This window comes from Ambystoma mexicanum, chromosome 5q, assembly GCF_040938575.1.
Source record: "Ambystoma mexicanum isolate Mex_15411 chromosome 5q, UKY_AmexF1_1, whole genome shotgun sequence".
Classification (NCBI taxonomy): domain Eukaryota; kingdom Metazoa; phylum Chordata; class Amphibia; order Caudata; family Ambystomatidae; genus Ambystoma; species Ambystoma mexicanum.
In genome coordinates, this window is record NC_090933.1 from 350,949,066 (window position 1) to 350,976,250 (window position 27,185).

Genomic DNA, 27,185 nt, shown 5'->3' on the forward strand with positions numbered 1-27,185 from the left:
CCAGGTATGCACTAGCCTAAGAAATCTGTAATGGACTTAATATCATTTGCCTCATTGTGAAGGTCAAGCAAAATGTGTGGATCAGCAGCGTACATCTGACAACACAGACCACACACACCTGTGTCAAATGTGCCAGGGGTAACCTATAAAACATTTTTTAAAAAAAGGGGCCACACCAAACCTTAGGGCACCCCGAAGGGGGAGAGGAAGAAACTAAGTGCACCATTTGGGCTCACTGGCCTCTATCGATAAGAAAGGAATTGAACCAGGTTAGCGGCGTACTCCAACCCCCTGGCCCCTCCTTCCCCCCACTTTAGATACACAATGTATGGGCCACATTGTCGAATACTGCTGATGTAACCAAAAGTATCAGGGTAGCTGGGCAACTTCTGTTTCTCAAGTATACAAACTTCTTCCGAACATCCGTAATTCTGCTCTCAGCTCCTCTAAGGAGATGAAAACCACCTTCACATTAGCGAGCAGGGCATGCTTCTCCAAATGATGTTTCCCTTGGGTAGTGGCCTGTGCCTCAATCATCCTGGGAAATAAATGGTAATGTGGACATAGGTCTACCATTCTCCATTGAGACATGGTTAGCTTTTTTCAATAATTAAATCATGATGGCATGTTTAAGGGCCAGTGGGTAGTGACCGCTTTTGAGTACTCAATATGGTAAGGTCTTGCAATAGAGAAAGTAAATGTTCTTTGAATCCATTTGCATGCTGTAAAAACTGATTTCGAGCACAGTCTTCCGAGACATAACACTATTAAAACATGATCAAAATCAGATACAAATAAACCTTATGGAAACTCGGCCACAAAAGTCGTTATAGTATCACGCATGAAGTGCTGGGTGCTGTTATTGAACAATGGATGAAAACTGGAAGGAGGTTCCTGAATAAGAAGGGTAGGCATTCGGGGATCCAAGATGTTACCATAATACTGTACTTTGTGCACAGGGTGAGTTTGCTACCTGTAGTGACCCTTCACAGAAACACGGGAGGCGAGTATGATAAACTCAGGTATCTTTAATGGGAGATGGCCCGGTGCACCTCCTGCATCCGCCACACTCGCCACCAACTGACTCCACGCTCTCCGTCCATTCCAACGACCAACTCCCAACCATTCTAACCAAAACATTCCAAGCGCGGATGCAGCAAGCGTCCCAAATAAACATTACAACACAATCCTCCCTCCCCCTTGAACAATAAGAACAAAACAACAAGCTACAAAAAAGCAACAAAACAAAATGAAAAAGAAACGACTCAAGGAACCAAGATTTGAAAAGTCACACAGATCAGTTATAACAACACAATTGAACTTCATCCATAACATAATCACATGACCATGCTGGACGTTTCCTGGTCCTATTCCTTGGCTCGACAACACCTCAATCCACACCAACCACATTCATTGCAGCAGCCTCTCTACCTTGCCCACTCTCCAAACTTCCACCCATGCTAGCTTTCTCCTGGAACAACTCAACTGCATTTATCCCCCTTTCCTCAACAAAACCTTTTCCTTTAGCACCCAACCCCGATTTGCCCTCTTGCCATCTCCACTTACTAATGCGATCCAAATTCCAAATAGATACATCCTGGACTCTATCCGCACGTTTGAAAACTTCCACTACTTTCACAGGCTCCGAGTATTTGGATTCCCCTTTTCTCACAACCCTCCCCTTTTTTATCCTGAAAAAATCGCCAGGGGAAACTCTTATTCTGACAACCCCATCATAGTCTGCACACTCCTCGATATTCACACTCGCTCTCCTATGATTGACTGACACTGGATTTAACATCATGTTGGGCTCTCAGCCTCTCATCATCTCAAACAGTGACTTGCCAGTGTCACCCCTGACAGCAATCCTGCTACTCCACAATTTTTCCCGAAGAGCTTCCTCGACATGCATGTTATTCAGTAATGCCTGTTCTATGGTCTCCACAATCACCCTGTTGCACCTTTGCACCACCATTGGTTTGAGGGTGATAATAAGCTGAGAATCTCCACTCAATTTGCCTGACATACTCACTCATCTCTTTACACTTGAATTGTACACCATTGTCGCTGATCATCACTCTGGGATAACCTTCTCTTCTAAAAACATGCAGCATGAAATGGATAATCTTGTGTTCATCTATTTTGCTCACAAATTTGATCTCCAACCACAACTACAAGCTTCCTCTCATTTGCTAGATTGTCATTCGGACCCATGATGTCAATACCAACTTGCTGCCATGGACGATCAGGCTTGCATATTATTATGGGTGTATTCTTAAAAACCTTGCAACTTTTGCACAGTTCTGGCAGGGCCAACAATGTCTTAAAAACCTCTCCACCATGATGTCAACCTCAGGTCACCAATATTTGGTGCGCATGTTTCTTTTAGTACCTGAAGCACCAGGATGCCCCAGATGGGCCTTCTCTATCAGACCTTCCTGCAGGCTTTGGGGCGGTATCAGTTTATCCTCTCTTAACCCATCCTCCAGTGAACATTCTTCCTTTACTTCCCAGAATTGCAAACTACTCTCGTCAACCCTCCTTTTTTTGGCCACCCACTTCTGGTGTATTCAGTGATCCTACCTAGCATACAATCCTCTAGCTCCTCCAACCACTCCTCTCTTGACATCACCTCAATTACCGCAGCTACTCCTATCTCGTCTCCTCGTACCACATCTAACGTGTCTAAAGGCAACCTCGACAAAAAAATCTGCAACTTGATTTTTCTTGCCTGGAACATACTTTGCCCCAAAATGGTAATCTTGAAGCTTCAGACTTAAACAAGCCATCCTGGGGGATGCCCTACACATGCCACGTACGGAAAGTACCTCCACCAATGGTTTGTGGCCTGTATACCCCATGAATTTACTTCCTCACAGAGGAACCCAAGCACAGGCTAACATTTCTCTTTCTTTCACCGAGTACCTGCTCTCGATGTCTGTAATTGCCCTGGACGCATGGCATATTATTTTCTCATGACCGTTTTCAGACAACTGTGACAAAACTGCCCCTAACACTACTGGCATCCACTGTCACCCTGGCTTGTCTATCAAACACAAAACCACCCAATTCTATTGCTTTGCAAATGCTCTTCCTAATGCACTCCTCAGATCTCTCGCACTGATCCCACAACAACTTGACATCCTTTTTCAATAACTTCCTCAAAGGCTCGGTCATACTTGCAAAATTTTGCACAAACGTATTATAGTATTTGCAGAGCCCTAAGAATGACCTAAGTTGTTCTTTGGTCTTGGGGTCCGGTGACTCCCTAATGGCTTGCATGGCCTCCAACTTCGGTTTATAACCTTTGCCGTTAACAACATGACCCAAATATTCAACTTCTGCCTTCTTAAACTTGCATTTGCTTCGCTCCACCTTCAACCCCTTTGCACTCAGTCTGGACAACACTTCTTGCAACCTTTCATCATGCTCACTTGCACCCTTTCCGAAAACAATGTCATCCTGATAGACTAAAGGTCCTCTGAGTCCTTTTAGTACGTGGGCCATAACTCTCTGAAATACAGCCGCTGCGGAGGCCATGCCAAAGGACATTGTTTTATAACGGTACAGACCGAAAGGCATGATAAACGCAGTGATATCTCTGCAATCTTCTGTTAAACTTATTTGGTGATATGCGCTGGATAAGTCCAAAATAGTGATCGTGTCCACCCCTTCAATACAATTAAGCATTTCCGAAATAACATGTAAAGGATACATGTCCACCACAATGTTCTTGTTTACGTTCCTTAGATCTACACAAATTCTCAATGTGCCGTTTTTCTTCACTGCGACAATGATGGGGCTCACCCACTGTGAAGACTCAATCTTTTCGATCACGTCCTCTTCTAGTCTGTTCAGTTCTTGTTCCACTTTGTCCACCACGGCGAACGGTATTGGCCTGGCTTTGTTGTGCGTGACTGGTCTTGCCCCTTGTTTCATCTTTATCCTGTCAGCAAAGTTTTTCAACAATCCCAAATGAGTTTGGAAAACATCCTGAGGGTCTCCCTGCGGCTTTTCCTTAAATTCAGTCTCACCGCTGCTCTTTACTAAAAGTACTGGCTCACTTTCACAAGGGTCCAATCTTGTCCGTAATGCTGCCTGATCTCTCCAACCAAGCACATTCACTCCCTTGTGCGCCACATAGAACTTCATCTGGGCTTGGCGGTTCTTGAATTGAACGATGCTACTGAACCATCCCATAATGCGAATCTTCTACCCTTCGAACCCTCCTCGGTTTTTCATTAAAACCCTTGTGAAGAAGTCTTTACCAAGTTTTTTGTGTAACTATGGTATATGGCGAACAACTGTCCACCATGACTGAAAGTTTCCAGTTTTCAACTATAATTTCACATCGCAGGCACTTAAGTTCTCCTCCCGGTGGTTCTCGAACTACTATCACTCTTTCCTCGCCTGAGTCTTCTTCCTCTTGAACCATCGACACACTCCTCTTGTGCCTGCACACTACTGCGAAATGGCCTCTCATTCCGCAGCTAGCACATTTCTGATTTATTGCAGGGCAATTCCTTGAATAAGTGTAGTGTCCTAGCCTGCCACAATTGATAGATCTGTCCCCATCCTTGGTATGCGAGGGATACATTTTAGATTAGTTCCTAAACCAAGGCTTCCTATTATTGCCTTTTATTTCTTTTGTATTCTTCTCCTTTAGGTCTGTAGTTCTTATTGCTGGATTCATCTGTACGCTCCCTGTCCTTCTTGCCTCGCACACCATTTATGGAGGCTTGTTCTTCCAGGTCCTGCCCTTAGCGACCACTACACCTGATTAAGGCCACAGGTGGCAATACAAGTTTTACGTTTGGTACAAGCCTGTACTACTAAGTTATAGTGGTAGCAGTAGCAGAGCAGCCAGGCTTATCTCAAGAGTATATGAGCAGTAGCAAAGATTACACAAAGGGACCACAATTACTTTGACTCAAGCAAACACTGACTCAAGGTTTCAGGTAAAAAATATAAGTACATTTATTTTTTAAACCATCAGTTATAAACACAACACCTCTATTAAACTTTAAACAAAACCACACGTTAAATATACTACAACTAACCAATTCACTTTGTACAGTAAGTCTCAAGGTAAGTACCTTGTGTTTGAATGAACCGGTGTTATGAACAAAACACGATACCGTGGATACGGTTGCGATCACTTTTTGACAGTTCGGTCTACTAAATAAACGCGTATCCGTGACATGAAATGCTACCGGGGCAAAAACACACTTAGCACCTGAGATACCCAGAGGGAGTTGGAGGCAAAAATCACAGACAATATTTATGTTAGGCAGACAGTATCGAGAAACACTCAGAAACAGGAGTTCAAAAGTCAAAGGGTCGGAGCCAGGTTTAGGTGACACCGGAGGCCTGTGCCGAAGATCACACCGTTAGATAGTTCATGATTCAGTGTAGCCAAAAAGTACTTGGATATTGTCAATGTTCGGAAGCAAAAGTTATAAGAAGGAGGGAAGACGAGGACGAGCCTTGAGGATGAAGAAAAGGGTTTCACCCAGTTTCCTCGAGTAGAACACAGTACCTTATTCCAACGATGCAGCTGGTGCCCTGGCAGTTGTTCCTGTTGGTTTCCCGCAGACCCACGATTCCTGGAGCTTTGTTGTGAAGGAGGACGTCTGAAGGGGGTCTGCACCACACAGGGATGAAGCCGGCAGCAGCAACAACGCAAAGGTGTGCTCCTTAAAAACAGGAGCGGCTCAGCAGGTGGCTATCCGGACCACTACAGCAGTGTGCAGCGATTTCGACCACGGTGGAGATCTCTGGCTGAAGAAGATGAGCTGGTTATCCCCACCAGGCTTCACCGAGACGGGGTAGTTGCAGCAGCCGTCGTTCTCTCCACTTCTCTTTGATTCCTTGTAGTTCCAGAGGCGACTCCGACTTCTAGCCCAAGAGACCTGCCTTTTATGCGCAAAACCCCCATTCACACAGCCTGGCTGTCAATCACGCAGCAGGGGGGTTGTCCAGCCGGGACAACCATCTCAGCCAATCATGGCAAAGTGCGACTTGGGTTTCCTAGGATACCCTGTGCAGGGGTGACTACACCCCTTCCCCACATTCAGTCTACCTAGACACCCAGGCGCCAAGAGGAGGGCTTCTCTGCAGAAGCCCGCCAAAAGATGGTGAACAAAGAAGGCGAACCTAGTTTGCCGCGCAAAGTAAAACACAAAAAGGACTTTAACAAAAAGAAATGGCGGAGCCAAAAGAAAGACGATTTGGTCAAGCAGGTTTATGTTTGAGGCTAATATAATAGCCAAGAACAGTACCACGTTTATCTAATATAATCGCGGTAGAAAAGTTAGGGTAGATACCACTGCCACCAGCCAAGTCTAAATGTTAAAAGAGCAAAACAATGCTCAGGGGGGTACAGACAGAAAAGGGGGTACAGATTAGCCCTTTCCAGTACTCCATGTAAGATGGGGTGTACTGGGTCTGTGGTAAAAATGACTATGTAAAGTAAATGGCAACTTTACCTTTCTCTGGGGGACAGTAGTCAGCCCCAGCGAAATGGAGTCAGAGGGAAGTCTAAAAGACAACCCTGGGTTACTACACTAAAGGTGCTGTGTAATCCATACAAGAACAGGGGCACTTTGAGTGGTGTGCTCCAGTGCCCAAGATCACACAATGAGTAACAACACATAGGCCAAAACACATGTAAGAGTGGAAAAAGGATGTACACTTTTACCAGGTGGAAAAAATAAACTCCAGAGATCCAGCAAAGCTGCTGGGGGACTCACTAGGAGAGGGAAATTAGCCCTAGAAGGAGAATTCTCCCTAACACTCGTTTCTAACTTCTTATTCTTCAGTTCTTTAGAGCACAATTGTGTATGCTCCACTCTTGGCTATGGCAATGGCTTCTGTCAGTGAAGGATTGCCTACCATCCAATGCCTGTCCTGTATCAAAGAGTCTGGTGTGAATAATTATTTGGCCTCTGATTAACTCGTCTAGAGTGATGCCCGTACCAAATCGGCACATATGGGCTAACTTCCTGAGGGCTGACATGTATTCTTCGAAAGATTCTTCCTCTCTTTGTTTCCTAGTATAAAGGTTGTATCTATTAATGGCCACATTTACTTCTGGGACATAGTGTTTATCCAGTTGCCTCAGTGCCTTCTCGTATTCATCTATATCGCCTGCTTCATCACCTGACAGTTCTGGAAACTCCCTGTATTTCCTTTGTCCTTCCAAACCTAGGGCATGTAGTAGCAACAACTTCTTTCTCTGGGCTGACAGACCTTCATGCTCCACCGCTTTTAAAATAATTTTTCCAGAATTCTTTCCACTCGGGCCATACCACGGCTGGTTGGTCTCGACTTGGTAGGCGGTTATATTGTAATGCCTTGCATGGCGCTCTCGTCGCGTGAGTGTTTTTGCTCTCTGCCTACTTCAATGGAATCCAGCTAATCCTCTATAAACTGATGGTGTTTACACTAGAAAAGAAGAAAGAAAACGTTTTTTTGTATGTACTGCGACGAGGAAGAGTTTGATCAGTTCTCAGCAATGAGGATTATTGACTGACTTTTATACGAACACAATATGGTGTTGCGCCCTGTGACGCTTTTAGGTCCTTTCCAATCAGGTCCTCCGTTCATCCGCTTTAGGCCGATTGCGCTGACTGTTGTGATGTGAGGTTATGGAACGGATGGTGGCTGAGAGGTTGGGGTTTTATTTGGAGTCGAATGGGTGTTTGAGTGATTTTCAGAGTGGGTTCAGGAGGAATCGGTCGGTGGCTGATCCGTTAGTGAGGTTGGTGTGGAGGAGGCGTTGTGTGATGGGGAGTTGGTGGGGGCGTTCTTTTTGGATTTGGAGAAGGCGTATGACATGGTGTGGAGGAGTGGATTGTTGGGGATGGGTGTGAGGGGGAGGATGTTTAAGTGGATGAAGGCGTTTTTGGCTGATAGGACCTTTCAGGTGAGAGTGAGGGGGGTGTTGTCTGAGGTTTGGAAGATGGAGAATGGGACGCCACAGGGGAGTGTGATTAGTTTGATGTTTAATGTGATGGTGGATGGGTTGATTCGGGCTTTGGCGGGTGTGAGGATACACCCCCGGAGTCACCTAATTTGAACAGTGGCGGGACATCTAGCCCACTCACCAACATAAAGTTAACAGAACACCCTGTACCTGCAGTCATGGACGGTGAAAACATGCCGCACATGATGAAAAAACCCACTCTGCCAGGAGATTCCAAAATAAAATCTACAGAGACTACATGTCAGAAAACTACTTCTCCCACAATGCACTATGCTGAATCACGAAGAAAAGCTGCCAAATCACTTAGTTCCAAAATGCATAGTGACCTTCACCTACCTTATTACCTCAGCAGAAGAAAGGCATTCAGAACGGACAGAATATCAGGAGGGCGGGTGGAATCCAATAATAACCAGGGAGGTCAGGTGGGAGAGCCCAGAGAGAAAAGCGAGGAAAGGGTGGGGTTGATTCATGAGAGCACGGAAAGATTGAACACACCTGGACTTGGGAGGGCAGGGGAGGACAGCATTTTTAACGCATGCGTGGATTCAGAGAGGCTGTCTGTTCTTTCTTTATCCAGGGAGAAGGCGAGTGCAAGGAGGAATGGAAGGAGGAGGCAGCAGGTTTTAACTGGGCATACTGATTGCCAGAGCCACAGGCATGCAAGAAGTCCGTATGCGCGAACTCTCGCCGCAGAAAAACGCAGAGTCCCTCTGACAGGGGCTTACTTGAAAAGCACCATTTGGCCGGGATAAATGCTGGCTGTTAGACGACACGGGCATTGATTTATGGACTGTTTACTTTAACCCACGGAACCAAGGAAAGAAAAGGTTACCGGAATGGACATCTCTTTTTTTTTATTGAACTTCAGATAGGAAGTCTGAAGCAACGCTTAGTGAGTGCCTTAGGAGGAAAAAGAAGCCCACAATAAAAGGCAAGGACATTTAAAAGACTTCTGTTTTTTTTTTCTTTCTTCACATTAATTTGGCCTTAACCCGTGTCACAGCACCAACCCTGATTTAAGGCCTTGTTCAGGAAAGTGAAAGAAGTGCTTCCTTGAAAAAACGAAAATCGTGCTTGTGTTGAAAACTGCATTTAAAGTTTTTTTTTTTTGTTTTTTTTTTTTTTGTTTGTTCTGAATAAAAGGATTTGGTGCATCCTCAAATATGCCTCCCGCCTGCTGATTAACAGTGGTGGCAGCGGTGGGATAAAGATAGCGCCTCGCCAACCAAAAAAAAAAAATGGAAGCGGTAATAAAAACCTTGGCTGAGGGTCAGCAACAGTTACAGCAACTAATCCAGGTGCAGGGACACCAAGCACAAGTAGATCGCCAGGCCCTGCAGCAGGCAATCCAGGTACAGAATGCCGCCCAAGATCAAGGTAGAGAAGCACTACGAATACTGGGGGAAGCCGTAGCAGCAACAAGAACTCAACAGGCAGTTCCACCCACAGTACTTCAGAAATACCAAACGGGGGATGACCCAAGTTTTTTCTTTGTCAATTTTGAACGAATAGCAAGAGCCGCCCAATGGCCACAAGAGAGATGGGCTTTCTTTCTGGCCCCTTTGCTGACTGGGGTAATGCAGGGAGCCTATCAAGCAGCAAATCCCACAGGGGATACCCCATATGTCGAACTGAAAAAAACTATCCTAGAAAGACTGGGAATGGATGAAGAGTCCTATAGGATCAAGTATCGGGAGACCAGACTCAAACCAGGAGAGAGCCCGAGACAACTATTTTATAGAATTCAGGACCTCGCAGAGAAATGGTTGCAGCCCAGCACCTCCACCATTGGGAAAATCAAAGACAAAATCATCCTTGAACAATTTGTAGAGGCCATGCCCGGACCTATACAGAGGTGGGTCAGACAACACCACCACCTAACACTACCAGAAGCCATAGACGTAGCAACTGCCTTCCAAAAAGCCGGTACCCCAAGGTCCTTCCTGACACCCCAAGTGAAACAAAGCGGAGACGCGGCCACCCTGCGCAATGGGCCTTACAGATCGATATCGGCAGAGCCCAGACCTCGATCAGAGCGTCCTCAGGTAATGGGGGTCCGAGAACCCCTGGGGGCCCACAATGCTTTGAATGTGGTGAATGGGGGCACATAGCAAGATTCTGCTCCCGAAAAGCAAAACCAGAACCGATGGAGATTGGAACCATTCAGTCCCAGGAAATCCGAAGACGGCGACTCCCGTACGTGATAGAAGTAACAGTGGATGGACACCCCGCCCAGGCCCTGATGGACAGCGGAAGTCGTCAAACAGCGATCCAGCCCCATGTAAACAACCAAGAAGATAACCAGGTGAGCGGAGTAGTTGTGAAATGTGTGCATGGGGATGTCAAAGAGTATCCTACCAGAGACATTACTTTGGGGATAGAGGGGGAGCAGATTCCAATAAAAGCAGCAGTGATATCTACACTACCAGCCCCAGTCCTGATAGGTACCGACTTACCCGGATTTGAAAAATGGCTAAAAGAAGCACCGTATTACGGATCAGAACTGAAAGGGTGCCCACTTCGGGAACGGTTGTCACGGGCACAGAAAAGAGAGAATAAGTGGGGATGGAGGGCAGAAGCCCAAGAAATAGCCCTGATAGATTGGAAAGTAGAGGATCATATACCCTCATTCCGCACCGAAACAGAAATGGATGACTCACTAAAACGGGCAAGAGAACAAGCTCATGACACAACCCAAAATACAGGCTCCACCCCATATTTTAGAGAGAAGCAGGGTCTTTACTACAGGATAACCAGAGGGGTAGACCACACAGAAAAAGAACAACTATTGGTACCTCTGTCCTATCGCAAGAATTTGGTGCAACTAGCACATGACCACAACACAGGGGGGCACCTGGCAGAAAATATGACTCTGAAAAGACTACTCCTGAACTTCTACTGGCCGGGGATATATGCAGAGGTGGCTAAGTATTGTCAGGAATGTTCCATCTGCCAAAAGACCAGTAATCGTATTCCGCCTCGAGCCCCGTTGCAGAGGATGCCCCTTATTAAAGAGCCTTTCCAACGAATCGGGATGGATATTGTCGGCCCCATAGAACCTAGCAGCCGAGGGTATAAGTTTCTCTTGGTGGTAGTGAACTATGCCACAAGATACCCGGAAGCGTTTCCCCTACGAGGTATCTCAGCTAAACAAGTCTGCGACGTCTTGCTCCCATATTACGCCCGAGTGGGAATACCCCAAGAAATAGTGACAGATCAAGGAAGCAATTTCATGTCCCTTGTAATGAAAGAAGTGTGTAAAACATTAGGAATAAAGCATCTGAAAACTTCTGTGAACCAACCACAAACTGATGGACTTGTGGAAAGATACAATCAGACCATAAAACAAATGTTAAGAAGGGCCACAAGTCCCACAGGATTGGGGTGGGACAGAACACTACCATGGGTACTAATGATACTGCGCGACACGCCCCAATCCTCCACAGGATTTTCCCCTTTTGAACTGTTATTTGGAAGGCAACCAAGATCTATTCTGAAAGTGTTAAAGAACACGTGGGAGAATCAAGAAGAGAAAACGTTGTCCGAGTATGTAAATGACTTACAAGAACATTTGGGGCACCTCCGGGAATTTGCACAAGAGAGGTTAGGTCGAGCCCAACTACAACAAGAAAAATATTACGACCAAGGAACCCGATTACGCACCTTTAAAGTGGGAGACAAAGTCCTGGTCCTATTACCAACAACTACCAATAAAATGCTGGCACAGTGGAAGGGTCCTTATCAAGTCACAAAAGTCTTAGGACCGGTGAACTATGAAATAGCCCAGCCCGACAGAAAAGAAAAAAACAAAAATTATCATGTAAACCTGCTCAAATTGTGGAGAGAGGATACCCCACAAATACTGTGTGCAGCCCTCTCAGAATTATCGGTGGCGGAACAGTTGGTGCCCAACGCACCCAGTGGTTTACATGATGTGATGGTCGGGCAACAACTGAGTAAGAATCAACTAGCAGAGTTGTTTGGATACCTTGATCCTGTATCAAAAGTATTTTCCGGACTGCCGGGGCGAACCAACCTGGTGTCGCACCACATAAAAACAGAACCAGGCAAAATAGTCCGCCTCAGACCTTATCGGATACCCGAGGCCAAACGGGAAGACATAAATAAGGAAATAAAGGAAATGCTGAGACTGGGCACCATCATACCATCCAAAAGCGCCTGGTGCTCACCAGTGGTACTCGTACCTAAGCCTGATGGGTCCACAAGATTTTGCATGGATTTTAGACAATTGAATGCAATATCTTGCTATGAAGCTTATCCCATGCCTAGAATTGATGAGTTATTAGAAAGGTTAGGAGCAGCAACATATCTAAGCACACTGGACCTCACAAAAGGGTATTGGCAAATACCACTGCACCCGGAGGATCAAGAAAAGACAGCGTTTGCAACCCCTCAAGGCCTCTTCCAGTTTACTGTCCTTCCTTTCGGTCTGCATGGGGCACCGGCCACTTTCCAAGCCCTGATGGACCAAATCCTAAGACCACATGAACCATATGCAGCTGCCTACTTGGATGATAGTTATTTTCAGTACCACCTGGGAGGAACACTTATCCCATCTTAAAAAAGTAATCATGGCATTGGGAGAAGCCGGCTTGCACATAAACCCTAAAAAAACCAAACTGGCAGCAAACACTACCAAATACTTAGGATACTCAGTGGGTGGAGGAGTGATAACACCTCTGTTAGACAAAGTACAAGCCATACAACAGCTCCAAGTGCCCACCACCCGGAAGGGGATACAAGCTTTTCTAGGATTTGTGGGATACTACAGAAGGTTCATTCCTCGCTTTTCCTCTATAGCTGCCCCATTGACAGACGCCCTCAAAACCAACAAAACGCTAACAATCACCCCAGAAGTAACCCGGTCCTTTTATTCTCTGATCAAACTGATCGCTAACAGGCCGGTTCTACACTGCCCCGATTTTTCCAAGCCTTTCTTTTTACAAGCTGATGCTTCAGGGTGCGGCCTGGGGGCTGTACTATCACAGGGAACAGAAGATGAACTCATCCCAGTTGTTTTTATAAGCAGAAAACTGTTATCACACGAACTTCCATATTCAACCCTGGAAAAGGAGTGCTTAGCCATAAAATGGGCAGTGGAATCTTTACGTTACTATCTGCTGGGTAGACGGTTCACCATTTTCACGGACCATGCTCCTTTACGGTGGCTAGCAACACAGAAAGATTCCAATCACAGGGTATTGCGATGGTTTCTTACATTACAGCCATTCCAATTTGTAACCGTGCACAAACCAGGAAAATATCAATTGGTAGCGGACTATCTGTCTCGTTCCCTAGATCAGCCCGATCGGCATGATTCCTTGAGGGAGGTATGTGAGGATACACCCCCGGAGTCACCTAATTTGAACAGTGGCGGGACATCTAGCTCACTCACCAACATAAAGTTAACAGAACACCCTGTACCTGCAGTCATGGACGGTGAAAACATGCCTCACATAATGAAAAAACCCACTCTGCCAGGAGATTCCAAAATAAAATCTACAGAGACTACATGTCAGAAAACTACTTCTCCCACAATGCACTATGCTGAATCACGAAGAAAAGCTGCCAAATCACTTAGTTCCAAAATGCATAGTGACCTTCACCTACCTTATTACCTCAGCAGAAGAAAGGCATTCAGAACGGACAGAATATCAGGAGGGCGGGTGGAATCCAATAATAACCAGGGAGGTCAGGTGGGAGAGCCCAGAGAGAAAAGCGAGGAAAGGGTGGGGTTGATTCATGAGAGCACGGAAAGATTGAACACACCTGGACTTGGGAGGGGAGGGGAGGACAGCATTTTTAACGCATGCGTGGATTCAGAGAGGCTGTCTGTTCTTTCTTTATCCAGGGAGAAGGCGAGTGCAAGGAGGAATGGAAGGAGGAGGCAGCAGGTTTTAACTGGGCATACTGATTGCCAGAGCCACAGGCATGCAAGAAGTCCGTATGCGCGAACTTTCGCCGCAGAAAAACGCAGAGTCCCTCTGACAGGGGCTTACTTGAAAAGCACCATTTGGCCGGGATAAATGCTGGCTGTTAGACGACACGGGCATTGATTTATGGACTGTTTACTTTAACCCACGGAACCAAGGAAAGAAAAGGTTACCGGAATGGACATCTCTTTTTTTTTATTGAACTTCAGATAGGAAGTCTGAAGCAACGCTTAGTGAGTGCCTTAGGAGGAAAAAGAAGCCCACAATAAAAGGCAAGGACATTTAAAAGACTTCTGTTTTTTTTTTTCTTTCTTCACATTAATTTGGCCTTAACCCGTGTCACAGCACCAACCCTGATTTAAGGCCTTGTTCAGGAAAGTGAAAGAAGTGCTTCCTTGAAAAAACGAAAATCGTGCTTGTGTTGAAAACTGCATTTAAAGTTTTTTTTTTTTTTTTTTTGGTTTGTTCTGAATAAAAGGATTTGGTGCATCCTCAAATACGCCTCCCGCCTGCTGATTAACAGCAGGTGACGGGTGTCAGGTGGATTTCTTCGCGGATGATGGTGTGGTATGGGTAAGAGGGCAGAGTTTGTTGTTGGTGCAGAGTCGGCTGCAAGCTGCGATTGGGCGTATGGAAGAGTGGTGTGGGACGTGGGGCTTTTTCGGTGTCTGTGGATAAAAGTGTGAGTATGGTTTTTTCGAGGAGGAGGGTGCAGCAGGAGTTGGACTTGGTTTTGAAAGGTGTGAGGGTGAAGAGCGTGGAGGAGTTCCGGTATTTGGGGGTGATTTTGGATAGGAAGTTGAATTGGAATTTGCAGGTGGATGGTGTGGTGGATAAGTGTAAACGTAGGTTGAATTTATTGCGGGCGGTGTCTGGGAAAGAGTGGGGTGCGCAGCAGAAGTGTTTACGAATGTTGTATAAGGGGTTGATTTTGAGTGTGTTGGATTTTGGATGTCAGGTAGCAGTGGGTTTCACGGCGAGTCAGAAGCTGCGGTTGGATAAGGTGCAGGCGAGGGCATTGAGGGTGTGTTCGGGAGTGATGAGGTCCTCTCCAGTGAGTGCGGTTCAGGTGCTTGTGGGGGAGATGCCGTTTCCGGTTGACGAGGGATGCGTTGAATATGAGGTGGTTGGTGAAGTGTAGTGCGAAGAGTGTGGCTCACCCGGTACGTGAATGTTTGCAGTATAATTGGAGGTTTCATTATTATAGGGACCGGTGGAGGAAGAAGGGGGGCACTTTGGGGTTTAACATGTGGGAGAAGGGGGTGCAGTGGGGTGTGGGCGAGTTGTTGGCATTGACGGGTACGGATTTGGTGAGACTACCGATGTGGATGTTGGGGTCTCCGAAGGTATGTTTAGAGTTGGCGAGACTGGTGTAGAGGAAGCGGGGTTTGCGGGGTGAGATTAAGGCTTTGGGTCAGGCGTATGTGGCAGGGAAGGAGGGATGTAAGGTGTTCACGGACGGTTCGAAGGATCCTGTGTCAAGGAGAGTGGGGTATAGCGTTTTATCTGGAAGGCACTGGGGAGTATAGGGTGGGGCGTCGTGACGAATGACGTGTCGATTTGTACGGCTGAGCTGGTGGCAATTGCGTTGGCGATTGATAGGGTGTGCGAGTTGGGGTTGAAAAGGTGGTGGTGTTTTCGGATTCAATGAGTGGGTTGCAGGCGATTGTGGCAGGGGATGGTGATAGGAAAGATGTGATTTTGGACATCAGGAGGAAGATTGATCGGTGTGTGCGTGAGGGGGATGGATTTGGAGTTGGCCTGGGTCCCCAGTCACAGTGGCATTTTGGGTAATGAGTTGGTGGATCTGGCGGCGGGTGCGGGTATGAGGAGGGGAGTGGTTGATATGAGGTTGCCTTTGAGTGTGGATGAGGTGAAGGCTGTGGTGGTGAGGCGGGTTATGGATGAGTGGCAAGAGAGGTGAGTGAGTGGGGTGAAGGGCAGGTGGATATTTGGTGTCCGTGGGAAAGTGTCGGTGAAGGTGGATGCGGGGAGTCTGGAATGGAGGAGGCAGTGATGCTGAATTGGTTGATAGGGCATGCGGGGCTGAATGACTGACTGTTTCGAGTGGGGAAGCGTGAGTCGAGGGACTGTGTGCTGTGTGGGGTGCCTGAGACTGTGGGACATTTTTTGCTTACGTGTGAGACGTGTGAGAGGCATGTTGAGGAGAGAAAGTTGATGAGGGTTCGGTTGTCTGCACTGGGTGTGGCTGAGATGAGCGGGAAGGCTTTGCTGGGAGGTGGCGGGGTGAGAGGCAGGGAGAGGAGCAGTGTGCTGCTGGATTTTGAGAGGCTGACGGGGCGGTGGGAGGAGTTGTGAGAATATGAGGGATGTGTGTTGATTGGTGGGTTAGGTGCACATCATCCTTTTTGGATGGGGAAACGCCTGCGTGGGTCCGCCCACGCATTCGTTAATTAGAAGAAGTTGTTCATCCGCTTATCGCGCGTGTGCGATTATCGGGACTACTGCTGCGAAATTATTTTTGTTTTCAGTAGCCGTTCATGTCAAGTGGACATTAAATCCAGACCCTGAATTCCGCTATGCCTGCACAGGTGAAACTAAACGTCTCTCACGGAGCTCAAGCTCTCGTCTTCCTACGCGGGTTCAGATTCTGCCAGGCCGTCCTTGTCGCCAACTGAAGTGACCCTTCACAGAAACACGGGAGGTGAGTTAAGATTAGCTCAGGTATCTTTAATGGGAGACGACCCGTCGCACCTCCTGCTTCCGCCTCTCGCCACTCTTCACCGATTGACTCCCCGCTCTCAGTCCATTCCAACTACCAACCCCCAACCATTCTAACCAAAACATTCCAGGCTCAGATGCAGCAGGCGTCACAAGTAAACATTACAACACTACCTCTCAAAAGGGTGTAACCATGGTGACTGAGCTAGAAGGTGAAGGGTATATCCATACCGCAATGGCCTGGTGCCAGTGCAAGCTACAGCTTTCATAGTATCGCGGGCAGCATTTGAAAGTGAGAGGGGATGAGCTAGGTCCAGGAGCAGCATCGTACCACAGGCCAGCGAGATGAGAATAATGGGGAAGGCAATGCTGCATGATATAATTGGCTCTCCGATAGCTGTGCGAGCACAACAGCTTTAAAGAGAAGGCAATTGGTCGGGGGTTGCACACTTGCACATGGGAAGGGGATGTTTCTAATCTTCCGAAAAAGGTTGAGACCCTAATTAAGAGCTAGCTTCGAAAAGCTAATGTGTTTCTGAATACTCAAGCACTTATTAGTAAGGTTTACATGTTTAAGCATACTTCCGGTGAGTAGTGTTAAAAGGTTTTGTGTCTACCAAAGGTTAACAGATGTGCGCTGACCTTCAGCTAGTTGGCTGCCTTTTCTTAAATTCTTGGCATTCCTCGTTTAAATGAGTAAAAAGGTCTGGGAATGTTGTGATGTGGTGAAAGGGTGAGGATTGCCCTCATTGAAAACTTGTTAGTGGGGCTCCTTCAGAAGCTATGTTTTGCAATTAGGTAAATCTTTTGACACTTGAAATAGTTCAAACTGTGGGGTGTATGTGACTGTCCAGAAAAGTCTATTAATAATATCCCAATTTTATATAGTGCTTCTTGCCGGATTCAGCCTGCTTCTAAGCACTGTAATAATGGGGGCAGTTATTATCTAATATAATGGTATTCAAGTTATTCACCCGAAAGGATAAAGTACTGCGTCGGCCCGGCTAAGGATAAAGGTAATCATTTGCACAGAATTTACATTATCATTTGCCAAACAGCTATCCAAAGAACACAAAATGTCCTTAAGCATAATATTGATCTGTTTTTGGTTATTTGTTTTTTTTGGCTGCATGAGAAATGCATTTTAATTGAGTGTTTTGTGGAACCTTAAACTGATGAGGCTGGACAACATGTTTTATTGGCAAAATTCTTTACTTTGACAAAATGGAACAGATTCGCTGTGTACAGTGATGCCGTGACACTCTTTTTACATTAAAGTATTTTTGACAATTTCATTTGTCTGTGTCTTTGTGTTTATATTTGTGACATAGGTAGCACACGTTTATTATTTAATCCTAATCCTACCTGAAATGTGTCGCAAACTTCCCCTACTACGCCACTGTGCATTTGTGCGCTCTTCTTCATGATAGATGAGTCAAATTTTCCACAGGCAGCCTCACAGTAATAGGTGTTTTTTTTCACGTGAAATGTTCGACTATTTTTACTTTATTTTTACTTCATTTTTACTTGAGTTTTTACTTTGCAATTTCTTTTATTCTGTACTGAATCGGTGATGTTTTTTTTTTTGTTTACGTTGTATGTCGTAGGCCCAGACTGAATGACACCTAAAACTCCAAGGCTTATGAATATTGTGCAGCTATAAACTGCGAACCTTTGACATGCAAAGCAGGACATGACACCCTCTTCGGGAACAAACGTGAGGTCTGATAAATACTTGGAAGACCTCACATTTATCTGTTTACAGCGTAAACTACTACATCCAGGGGATGGACAACTCCACCAGCATGTGACTTTGCAAACACAGTTGACTTAATGTATTGTAAAGTGCTTTTATAATGCTTGTATGAATTGAAGAAGTAAATTCGAAATGCTTTGTATTTTACTGCCATTCCCATTGTATTTTTATACGTTTTGGCAGCATTAAATATTTTTTTTAAATTGATATACAGTTTTTATGTGCATTCTTGTAAACTACTTTATTGTGTATAAATGTCCCACGGCAGATGCTTGATATTCGCCTGGGTGTAAACAAAGTTTTGAACTTGGTACTCATTCATGTATGTTCAAAGAATTATATGTAATTCTGCCTTTCTGTTGCATCAAGCATTTAAATGAACAGCCGCTTTTGCCGAATTTGAGTTATTTTTTTTCTACAGCAAATCTTGTTATTTCTCGAAATATTACTTGATTGTTTTACATTTGTTTTAGAATTTTACATTTGACTAAAACAATTGTTTGGGTTAAATTCCCATAAACACCCTATTTCAGGTTTGCAAGCAGTCAGTCGCTGACTTTTTCATAATTACAGTAGAGATCCCCACTCAGTTGGCCTTCATGATTGGTTGATAGTGTTCAATGCTGTACACCCCCAGGCGGCCCCATCAACTTTAAAATCCGATATGGGCATCTCCCACACGCATACAAAATGCTTCTCCACATTCCTCTATGCTAGACCTCAGTTTGTGCTGAATGTTCCACACCCCATCCCAGTGAGCTGCAACTTCCCCCATGGTACCATACTCTTGCCACTGATTTTAACACAATTATGTATTAATGCGTTTACTGATTTACAAAGTATACTCTTACAGGATTTTCTGGAAATAACTTTATTTTATTACAGTCCTGGTAGAAATAAACTTTACTTTGAGCTATGATGTAAGGAAAGCAAACCAACCACCTACATTTCTATCTTGATATCCAAATAGGGGTGTCAAAACGAGAAAGCTAGAGACAGAGGTTTAGGTTTGGGATAGTACGCAGTGTTTTTCAAAAGGGGTGTAGGTAAAAAAGCTAGCTAGGGGCTTAGGGGGGGGCATACTCAGGACGGATTACCATTATGCAAACACAGCATTGAGAAAGACGCAACTACTATATTAATGGCCACAAAGCACTACTAAGTTTTCCCAAATGCTTTCCGATTTGTTTTGTGTCCCTGTGCACTCTGCTCTTCCAGACAGATTTCAACATCTGGTTTCCTTCATGAAGTCCAAATCCTCATCTTTGTCGATATGTCACACACTGAACGTAGGCCTCACCCAGAGGAGACTGCATATACTGCCACACAGCGATTTGCCTGCTTTTTTACTGAGGCATGATCCTTGAATAAGAGTGACGGATCCTGCGTCTTGGCTTCTCTGTTGGTGGACAAGGCAGGTACATTTGTAAACATTATGTGAAAAAAAAATACCAGAATCTCCCACTCCATCTCGACCAGTCAAATGCTGGTGCTATCCCTGAAGAGCTTAACAATAAGATTCCTAGCCTATGTCCTCCCTAAGGCCCACCACCTATGCATCAACTGTCAGTGTCTGAGACAACGATAAATGTGGACACGTAGGCAGCTGTTGAACTTTTGAGCTCAGTCTAGAAAAACGTTAATGCAGTGGCTGAAGGCAGGAACGGGAAGGAGATATTTGAGGAGTGGACAAGAGGAATGATGATCTGCACACACAGTGCCTGACCTCCACCTGGTCGGTCTTTTTCTTCCCAATGAGTCGTTCAGTATGTCCGCTCTAGAGCACATTCTATCTGCCTTCAGGTGGTGGATTGACTATGCACAAAAGACCGAAGGGATGCTGGTTTCCACTTGCCTGTGTGGGACACCTTGGGGTATGCTTTTGCGATAGAACTATAAACCATGTGCATTGTTGTACATCCATAATAGTAGCTTGGTCCTATATGCAGGCACCATAATACATTTTACAGATTCTTGAACAAATATGAAATCCTTCAAAATTAGCTACAATGTGAGAAGCCCTTTACTGTGGATGACCAAAATCTCAAATAGCTTGTTCGAAGGGATTGTGTCCTCCGACGTATTCCACATCTATGACAGGTAATCACGACAGCTGTGCTGCTTCGGAATTTTTTTCGGAGGCCTACGTCGATGACGTCGATACGCTGTCCCTCGGGGGCCTCCGTTGAGCCAACGTCCCCGGGTGTTATAAGTAGGACGCACGACGCCCATAGCCTCAGTTCTGTTTTTTCCGCGAACGTGTTGGCTTCGGAATCTCGGCGCGCCTCAGTTCTTTTCCTGATTTAATTGGTTCTTCGAACTTGTTGTTTGTGAAGTATCATGTCTTCGTCTTCTTCTACCCCGTGGTCGGGCTTCAAGATGTGTCGGGACTGCGGTTCCAAGATGTCGCTTACGGACCCGCACAACGTCTGCCTCTGGTGCCTCGGCGAGGACCACGCCACCGATGACTGTGATGAATGTCAGTCTTTGACGTCGAAGGCCTTGCGGGAGCGTAAGAAGAAGCTGGCTCTAGGTAGGGTTTCCCAACCCCGAAAGTCTAAATCCGCTGGGCTTTCGACCGACTATTCGAGGGGCGACTCTGTGTCAGCGTAAGTCCAGGGGGTCTCGGTCCCGGAGTGGTTCCCGCCATTCCTCTGCCTCTTCTAGGCACTCTCGAAAGCACCATCACCGGTCACCTTCCTCGTCCGAGGACTCCGCCCGACGGCGGATAGCTTGTCACAACAAGCATTCATCTCCGGCGGAATGACGCATTTCGCAAGGAGATGATGGCAATTTTTGAATCGCAGGGCTCCGTTCCGTCCGTGCCTTCGAGAGAAGCCGGCAAGGAACGCGCTAGGGCCACCGCTCGCACGCCTTCGGGCTTGTGCGGTCGGCGCGATCATCGGGAGCCGTCGAAGTAATGATCGGACAAGGTAGATCGCTCTAGCCATGCCCGTTCCAGATCCCGGTCCTCGACACCCTCGAGACCGTCGGAGCCTGTGAGGCCTTCTAAGAAGGCGTCAGCGCCATGTCCATCGAGGGGCTCTCTCGAGGCTCCACCTCCGAGGAAGTCATCGGCGCCGAGGCCGTCGAAGGACACCCTCGGGGCTCCGGCCTCAAAGCCGTTGTTGAAGCCCTCAGTGCCTCGCTCGGCATCGACACAGATTCCGTCGACGCCCTCAATGCCTTTTGAGGAGGCTTTATCAGAGGTGCCCCGGAGACCGGTGGAAACCCCGAAGAAGGCACTGAGTAAGTCAGTGAGGCCTGTGTTTGTCTTTTTCTGTACCCTCATCTAGGGATTTATTCCAGCCTTTGGATTATATCTCGGAGGTGGATGAAGGGTCGGATGTGGAAGGGTTTGTCCCTTCTGAGGTTCCTGACAAACTGTTGTCTGGTCATAGCCAGATGGAAGACCTGCGTCAATCCTTGCATGACGCCAGTGGTCTGGACACCTCCCGGGAGGTTGAATTTGGCAGGCCTGAGCCTGGTACACACGCCGAGTCTTCGTACAGGCGTCTCATGTCGAGGGTGACGGAGTACTTGGGGTGGTCTGCTCCTCCTGTGGATTTTCTGCAGGATGACCTGACAGATATTTTGGACCAAGGTCCACCCACTGAACTGGTGTTGCCATTTCATATGGCCTTAGAAAGAAGGGTGGCAGTGGCTTGGACTGCTCCGGAGAGTCTCCCGGCAGTGAATAAGTCGTTGCCGAAAAAATACCGTCCAGCCAGTTGTGACCCCGGCAACTTGTCTTTGCACCCCACTCAGGAGAGTTTGGTGGTGCAGGCGGCTACGGCCCCAGCGAAGCAGGTGGCGTAACCTACCATCCCTCCTGATAGGGACGACAAGCGCTTCGACGGATGGGCGAAGAAAGTATTTTCATTTGGGGGTATGGCTTTAAAGGCAGCCAACTCTGTTTGTGCCTTGGCAAATTCACTCACACTTTGTGGAATTGTGTATCTTTGGCGGCTGAACATATTCCCGAAGGGGAGGAACGGGATGGTTTTCTTGCACTCGTTCAGGATGGCAAGGATGAATCCGTTCAGTCGGGTCTGGACGTGGCAGACTGTGTAAGCCGGTCCATGGTGGCCAGCACTGTGATGCGCAGTGTTGCGTGGTTGCTGAAGTCGGGGTTTGCTCCTGATGACCAGTCCCGGCTTCTCAACATGCCCTTTGATGGTGACCATCTTTTTGGCAGCAAGGCTGATTAGAGCCTTGAGAGGTTGCAGACCTCCAAAGCTGCAGCGAAGTCGTTGAGCACTGCAGTTCGCCAACCTCCGCCTTTTCGTCCTAAAGGACAGCAATGGAGGGGAGGTTCCTTTAGATATTACTCGTCCTTTGGTAAATCGAGGGGAGCTGCCAGTCAAAGGAGCCAACATAGGAGTACTAGAGGTGGAAAACAAGGTATTCGAGGTGCCAACGCCGCTCGGGCAGTTGCCTCTTTGCCCTCAGGCACTGCCGCAGCCGCTTCAGCTCAGTCATGAGGCCATGTCCCATGATTCGCCGGTTGGGGGGGGGAAGGCTGGCGCAGCATCTTGTAGAATGGCGTGCCATTACTTCAGACGTGTGGGTTCTGGAGATCATAGCCCACGGCTACTGTCTTCCTTTTTGGCAGAGGCCTCACAACAATCCACCAGGGAAGCTCTCTTTGAAGAGTCCGGATCCGCTCCTTGCGCAGGAAATCAAATCCCTGCTGGAGAAAGGCGCCATAGAACTGGTGCCTGTAGCGGAGAGGAACAAGGGATGGTATTCCCCATATTTTTTTATCCCGAAAAAAGACGGGGGGGTTGAGACACATCATGGACTTGCATGGTTTGAACAAGCTCCCCAGGAAGGACAAGTTCAAGATGGTTACTCTCTCTCAAGTCCTCCAGGCCCTTCAACTTCAGGACTAATTGGTGCCTCTCGACCTCAAGGATGCTTACTTTCATGTGCCAATTCATCCCAAGCAGAGGAGGTACCTGAGGTTCGCGGTTGGCGACTAGCATTTTCAGTTTCGGGGTCCTGCCATTCGCATTGACCTCCACCCTGAGGGTCTTCACCACGCTCGTGGTGGTGATGGCAGCGTATCTCAGGAAAGGGGGGATTCACGTCTACCCCCACCTGGACGATTGGTTGATCAGGGCGCGCTCTCCCGAGCAAGTCCTGGATCATCTGTCAGTCACCTGCCACTCCCTTCACAGGCTGGGCTTCTCCCTCAACTTAAAGAAGTCCCACTTGACACCTACCCAGCGGCTCCAATACATCGGAGCAGTGCTCGACATATCCCTGGGGCAGTGTTCGCCTCCCCAGGTGAGGGCTCATCACATTCTGCAGATAGTGGACAAGTTTCAACGTGCCCAGAGTCTCCCGGCGCTCGAGTTCTTGAGGTTGCTCGGCCTCATGGCACCCAGCATTCTACTGGTGCCAGAGGCCAGGTTGCGAATGAGATCTCTGCAATGGGCTCAAGATGCAGTGGTCGCAGTCCTCCGGCAGGATGTCGGATCCCGTTCAGGTGCCGCCCTTGGTCGCCCAGGATCTTCTGTGGTGGGCCGTCGAAGGCAATCTGATGAAGGGGGCTCCATTTTGGCTACCCTGGCCGGAGGTAACGATCGATACGGACGCATCCCTCACGGGATGGGGAGCTCATGCCAACGAGTTGACAGTCAGCGGTCGTTGGTCTCTGTCGGAGTCCATACTCCATATCAATCTGTTGGAGCTGAGGGCCGTCAGGCTAGCTCTGAAGGCTTTTCTGCCGTCTGTGCGGGGGAAGAATATCCTGATTCTGACGGACAATACAGTGGCCATGCACTACCTCAATAAAAAGGGGGGCAGGGTCTCTCCCACTGTGCAGAGAGTAGATAAAGCTCTGGTTCTGGGCCATCCAGCAGGAAATTTCGATCTCTGCAGTTCATCTGGCCAGAGACGAAAACGAGGTGGCGGACGCTTTGAGCAGGCACAGCACGGTCTCTCACGAGTAGGAGCTGGATCAGGAGGTTCTCTTGGCAATCTTCGCCCTTTGGGGGACCCCACAAGTGGATCTCTTCGCCACCAGTGTCAACCGGAAGTGCAGAAGATTCTGCTCGCGGGAATTTCCTCCAAGAGGAGCCTTAGGGGACGCGTTCGTAGTGGAGTGGTCCTTCCCACTGCTGTACGCGTTTCCTCCAGTCCCTGTCATTCTGCAAGTGCTGCGGAGGTTATGGAGGTTCGGTTCCCGAATGATCCTCATTGCTCCGGCATGGGCCAGGAGAGTGTGATACCTGGATCTTCTCGACATGTCCATCTGCCCTTCACGCCGTCTTCCCTACCGAGACGATCTGCTCTCCCAGGAGGGGGGTCGGGTCCTCCATCCAGAGGTCAAGTCTCTCAACCTTCATGCTTGGTTTCTGAAAAGTTGAGGTCCAAGGATTGGGACCTCCCTGAAGACGTGATGGAGGTGTTGCTTTCGGCCAGAAGGCCTGCAACAAAGTCCCTGTACCATTGCCGTTGGAGAAAGTTCTGCGACTGGTGCAGGGTAAAGAATGTGGATCCTTTTTCATGTGCCATTCCTGTGGTTCTGTCTTTTTTGCTTTCGTTGGGCCACAAGGGCCTGCAAGTGGGTACCATTAAGGGTTACCTGGCGGCGCTGTCCATATTTAAGCGCTCGTCTGAGCAGTTTTCTTATTTTAAGATTCTTTTGATTTCTCAGTTTATGAAAGGGCGAAATGTGTTCCCACCGTCACATTTTCAGGTGCCCGGTTGGGATTTGAGCTTAGTTATGAAATTGATTATTGGAGCTCCTTTTGAGCCCTTACATTCTTGTCTTTTGAGACTGTTGACCTTTAAAACTGTATTTTTGGTTGCGGTTACTTCCGCTCGCAGAGTCAGTGAGTTGCAGGCACTATCCGCCAAGCCACCTTTCACGGTGTTCCATAAGGACAGGGTTGTCCTTAGGGTCCGTCCTTCTTTTCTTCCAAAGGTTGTGTCGTACTTTCATTTGAGCCAGAAGGTAATTCTTCCGGCGTTCTATCCTCCGCATCCTGGTAAGGAAGAGGAGAGGCTCCATAGGTTGGATCCTAGGAGAGCTTTAAGTTTCTACATCTCACGCATGTCCCGGGTCAGAGTGGACGGTCAGCTCTTTGTTGGATACGCTGGAAGGTGTTTGGGTCAAGCTGTTACTAAGCAGACCTTGTCCAGATGGATTATCTTGACAATCTCTGAATGCTACCGTCTGGCGGGTAAGGACCCTCCGGTAGGCTTACAGGCCCATTCTACTAGGGGTGTGGCTGCCTCTACGGCTCTGCAGCGGGATGTTCCCGTTTATAACAATTGTGAAGCAGCCACATGGGCCTCTGTCCATAATTTTGTAAAACACTACTCCCTGTATTCTATCCATGGGCAAGATTTGGCCTTTGGCAAGGCGGTCCTCTATTCTGCAATTTAATAGGGCATTCTAAAACTCTAAATTCTTTTCCCACCTCCATACGTTGGTAGTGCTTTGGGAGTCTGTCATAGATGTGGAATACGTCGGAGGACACAATCCCTTCGAAGAACAAGTTACTTTCTTACCTGGTAACCTTCTATCGATGGGATGTTCCTCCGATGTATTCCACATCGCACCCTCCCAGCCTGCCCCTCTACAGAATTTCTTATGCAATTGCAGCTTAAGTTTCCGCAAGGCTTTCTGTAGTCCTACTGGCAGAAGATTGGTGCCACACGTTCTGGGAAAAAACTACAACTGAGGGTACGGGCGTCGTGCGTCCTACTTATAACATCTGGTGACGTCAGCTCGACGGAGGCCCTCGAGGGACAGCGTATCGACGTCATCGAAGTAGGACTCCGGTGGAAAATGTTCAGAAGCAGCACAGCTCTGATGATTACCTGTCATAGATGTGGAATACGTCGGAGGAACATCCCATCGAAAGAACATTACCAGGTAAGAAAGTAACTTGTTCTTCTACAGGCTGTAACCCACTTAGGTCATTCTGTGATATTATTGAAAAAATAAAACCGAATTGAGAAGTGACCACATTTTTTTAACCGAAAAACGAAAATTATTAAAAACTTTTTTATAGTGAGGGAATAGTCCTCCCACACCCTACCCCCCCACACCTCCTACCCTAACATAAACCCTTACCCCACCTATTAATTAACATACATATACCAAAATACCTACTGTTTTCGGTCAAATAAATTGGGTCATTTCTCATGCGTTTTTATTGTATTAGGTTATTTGTACGGATTTGCTTCTCACATTGTATTGTTGGTCGATTTTGAATAACACAAATATTTGTGTTCTGATCTAGCATCTTATGCTGGATATCTCCATATGTCGAACACTGCCAGGGGATTCAAATGTGTTCTTGTCAGAAACTTAAGCATTACTCGTGAGCTCGCTGTCAATCACTTTGGTTTCACCCTAAGTAAATAGGGTAATCCAGAACTGAGCACCTTGCTGATTATGTCTAGAAAGTCTTCTGTACCACACTTATGACGCCAAAAAAAAATGAAATTCGTCTTTGAGGCTGCTGCTGGTACTCCTGCTCACATGAGATTTGCTTGGCATTTCGGGCTGGAGCCATTTTGTTTGATTAGACTAATCTGCAAATGTATATACTCTTTTGGCACAGAGTAAAAAGGTGATTGGGTTCCTACTGAGTAGGCCACAGCCCACAGAAAACGCTATTTTGATTAGTATTTGGCATTGTTCTTCATATTTGTTGGGTCCGAAGGTAGGCAGGAGAGTGTTCCCATTATCCACACAAGTGGTTTCAATTAACGTTGAATTCTGCCCCCCCCCCACTTGCACATCATGTGAGATTGATGGGTGTGGCTTCTTTGAATTTTC

General features: G+C 47.1%; 1 protein-coding gene across 1 annotated transcript in view; it reads left to right on the forward strand.

The window, feature by feature from the left end:
• Positions 1-18,586, forward strand: part of PTPN2 (protein tyrosine phosphatase non-receptor type 2) — a 1,450,306-nt gene extending 1,431,720 nt beyond the window's left edge. The window contains exon 10 of the mRNA XM_069620828.1: positions 18,231-18,586. Coding sequence (XP_069476929.1) covers positions 18,231-18,252 — 22 coding nt within the window. The 3' untranslated portion in view covers positions 18,253-18,586. The remainder of the gene's footprint in view (positions 1-18,230) is intronic.
• The last annotated feature ends 8,599 nt before the right edge of the window (positions 18,587-27,185 follow it).